The sequence below is a fragment of the Aedes aegypti genome, unplaced genomic scaffold (assembly GCF_002204515.2).
Source record: "Aedes aegypti strain LVP_AGWG unplaced genomic scaffold, AaegL5.0 Primary Assembly AGWG_AaegL5_hic_scaff_159_PBJ_arrow, whole genome shotgun sequence".
Taxonomy (NCBI): Eukaryota; Metazoa; Arthropoda; class Insecta; order Diptera; family Culicidae; genus Aedes; species Aedes aegypti.
Genome location: NW_018735052.1, coordinates 24,012 through 27,296, shown reverse-complemented (window position 1 = coordinate 27,296; position 3,285 = coordinate 24,012). Strand labels below are relative to the sequence as shown.

Below are 3,285 nucleotides of genomic sequence, written 5' to 3'. Positions count from 1 at the left end.
CCCGAGATTCTGCTTGCCCGTGAAACGTATTTATGCATGAAGACACTTTTCAATGAAATAGTTAGATGTGAAGACGAATATAGCATGTTTAACTTGTTTATTGTTCAGCGAAGAACAGTGCGCGGAATTAGGGCATTATAAAAAAAACGTGACCTTATTCCGCGCATTACTTTTTGGGATGAGACTCAATAATTATGCTAATATTTGATAAGATTTCATAGAAGCATCATGAAACATATCTGTAGCAAGTGGTTCCATAGAAAATTGCATAAAAAATAAAACATTTTCAATAAAAAAATCGCTTTTGTTTTTGTCCTACAGTCTTAGCACGGACGCTAAGGAAATGAGAAAAATGGCGTCAACTTCGTCGGGCCTCCACTGATTATTTTTTTACGCCGCGAAAAAATGCTTTATTTGCTTTTATTGATGATTCGAACTTATTCTAAATAGTAGTAGCATCAAATGGCATTGAAAGTTGTTGCAAAATTGATGTGTATTTCCCTATATAAATCGTTTTGTATGAAATGCGCGGAATTAGGCAATGCGCTGAATTAGGGCACTTTACGGTACATTTTTTTTGCGCGAGAATGCAGTACTAAAACAACTTTCAAGAAGAAGCATGAAAGTTCCGTTCACGATGATGAACAAAGCTCTTACAAACGAAATAAAAACTCCATCATTGACTAATAAAATTCATTCGAATAAAACTTGAACTTTGGTATTATTAGCACCTTTATATTGGATATTGGATATTGGAATAGCTTCAGCATGCATTAAAAAAATATCTAGAAGTGTATACATTGCTATTCAATCAAAAACACTTTAAAACTTGTCATTATTTTGTTTTAGTCACACAAAATTAGAGTATTTCTTAAACCTGGAATTATTTTATGATACCTGGAAAATCCTGGAAATATCATTTCATTTCGGTAAACGAGTAGACACCCTGAAAAGATTAGTGTTTGATCCTTTGACCTTGTCGCTTGCACAATGTCCTTTCCAAGATAACTATAGAGATGCAGAAGATTCACCAATCTCTAGTAACAATGGTTCTCTAACTAACATTCCTTCCCTTACTCGATGATCGTAAGGACGTGGCTGGCGTCATTATTGACTTTAAAATTTTGAGCTCTCTATTTGCGCACATTGAGAATGATAAGATTATCCCAAGCCCCATTCATTCAATATCTGTACAACTTTGATTTTCCGGTCAATCACGGAGTAGCAACTACGAATTGTACGGTCATCTATGTTCAATTTCATGCTCATGTTAAACATTGTTCAAGTTCAGTTTTGTCTATCAAATAGTAGAAAAAAAAGTTGTGGAAAAGATTTTTTTCTAGATCTGGAATCTTATAAAATAAATTTAATTATTTGAAATTTAACCTTTTTTAAGGAATTAGGTACCAAACTAAAATTTTGGTTCGATACCTACTGAATCAACGGTTTGTGCGATATTCAAAAAACGCAAGAAATCAACAGAATAGAACGTCTTGATTTCAGTGAGAATCACACCACTCCTTAAGCTCTAGAACTTTTATGTGGAAAAATACTGTTCCTGGCCCAGTGTGCATTTGTATTTTGTGTCCAATGTTTTCGTTATAACAAATCGTTCACAGTCTATTTCAGAGATACAACTTCAACAGATCACTGAAGAACCACCCCCAAAGTATGAACCCGCCGACGAAATCGTTCCCCTCCCATTGGCTTCCGATGAAATCCCAGTGCAAGTCGCACCCATAGAACCGGTCCCAGTGGAGGAGCCACCCGTCCTACTTCCGCAAGCCCCAAACGATCGCACCTGTGATATATGCGGGAAGGTTTGCACAACCCGGACCAAACTGAAGCTCCACCGCAATACGCATCTCAACATTACTCCGTACAGTTGCCACGTCGAAGGTTGCCCCAAGGCATTCAAATCGAAGAAGGGCCTGGACGAGCACATGGCCAACATACGGAAATTTCGCTCTCTCCTGCAACATTTGCGGCAAAGGCTTCCTGAAGCAGAGCAACCTGACAGCCACTGAGGACACATTCCGACGAGAAATCAATTTCCGGTGTAACATTGTGCAAACAGGCCACTTCAAGAGCAAGAAGGCTCTCCAGGATCATAAAAACCGCCACCTCGGACTGAAACCGTTCGAATGTGGCAGTGTGGCAAGCAGTTCACCAAATCGGTATTTGCTGCAACAGCACGAGCTGGTCACCCACAACGGAGTTTCGGTTTCCGTTCCCCAGTTGACAAGACGTTCACCTGTAATAGCTATCTGAAAGTGCATCTGCGCATCCACCAGAACGATCGGCCCTTTGTGTGCGAGGTGTGCAACCGAGGTCACGTGACCCGGAGGGATTTGGAGGTGCACATGACGCTGCATACGGGGGAGAAGAAGTTTGTCTGTGATGTGTGCGGTAAGGACTTTGCACGGTTGATTGCGCTGTCCTTCCACCGGCCGGATACACGAGCCTTCGGCGCGAAGAACTCGGAGGTTCAGCTGTCCCTGAGTTGATGTTGAATAAATTGTTGGCTTGCGAATTTGGTGGTGGACAACCATTTTTAAGGAACGAAAATCCCTGTGGTGTTTGTCTTGAGTATTATCATGGGTAAGTATCTGATCGTTTTTAAGGCTCATGGTGTCTGTAGAGCACCATCAATTTATCATTTTGCGACGAATCCAACAAAAACTAAAGCGGCTCAAATTCATATTCGCACTGGACACTGTTTTCGCATCAAGTTGGTAAAAAACTATGACGCCATCTTGTCGCGAGGGAGCTAACGGACGTTAATAAACGCGGCGGACTACTCTCGAACTCAGGCTGTGAACCGTTTTACCAATTCGTTTAACTATTAGTTAAAATTTGACATTTTGATAGTTATTGCGGCGCTCATTTTAAAATCCACATCCCAGCGGCAAGCGGTAACGCGCAGAAGATATGCGCGCAATTCAAACGCAATGTCAAAATTCAAGTAGGCTTGGATTTTTTCGTTCTTTCAAGAACGCAAATGTTTCAAATTTGCTAAATCTGAAACATTTGGTGATTTTGAATATCACTGCGACGGTATATCGACATTTTCAGATAATCGCATTACGTGGATTTATCTGGCAAGCACAATGTTTTCCCTCAAATGGTTAAATTGAACTTCCGCGGTCGACCCATTTGAGCTTTGACAGTCGAGTACTTATTTCAGAACAAAGTTGACAGATGGTTAGTTATTCTCAAATTCACGGGAGCGGAAAATAACTTTCGCACTGTCAAGTTTAACCATGCTCCAGAGTGTCGTGACCG

The 3,285-nt window shown here is 40.6% G+C and overlaps 1 protein-coding gene across 1 annotated transcript; it reads left to right on the top strand.

The window, feature by feature from the left end:
• Positions 1-2,144: 2,144 nt before the first annotated feature.
• Positions 2,145-2,507, top strand: LOC110680575 (gastrula zinc finger protein xLCGF3.1-like). Its single transcript, XM_021856374.1, has one exon. It carries the CDS (start codon positions 2,145-2,147, stop codon positions 2,505-2,507), a length of 363 nt encoding a protein of 120 aa, XP_021712066.1.
• The last annotated feature ends 778 nt before the right edge of the window (positions 2,508-3,285 follow it).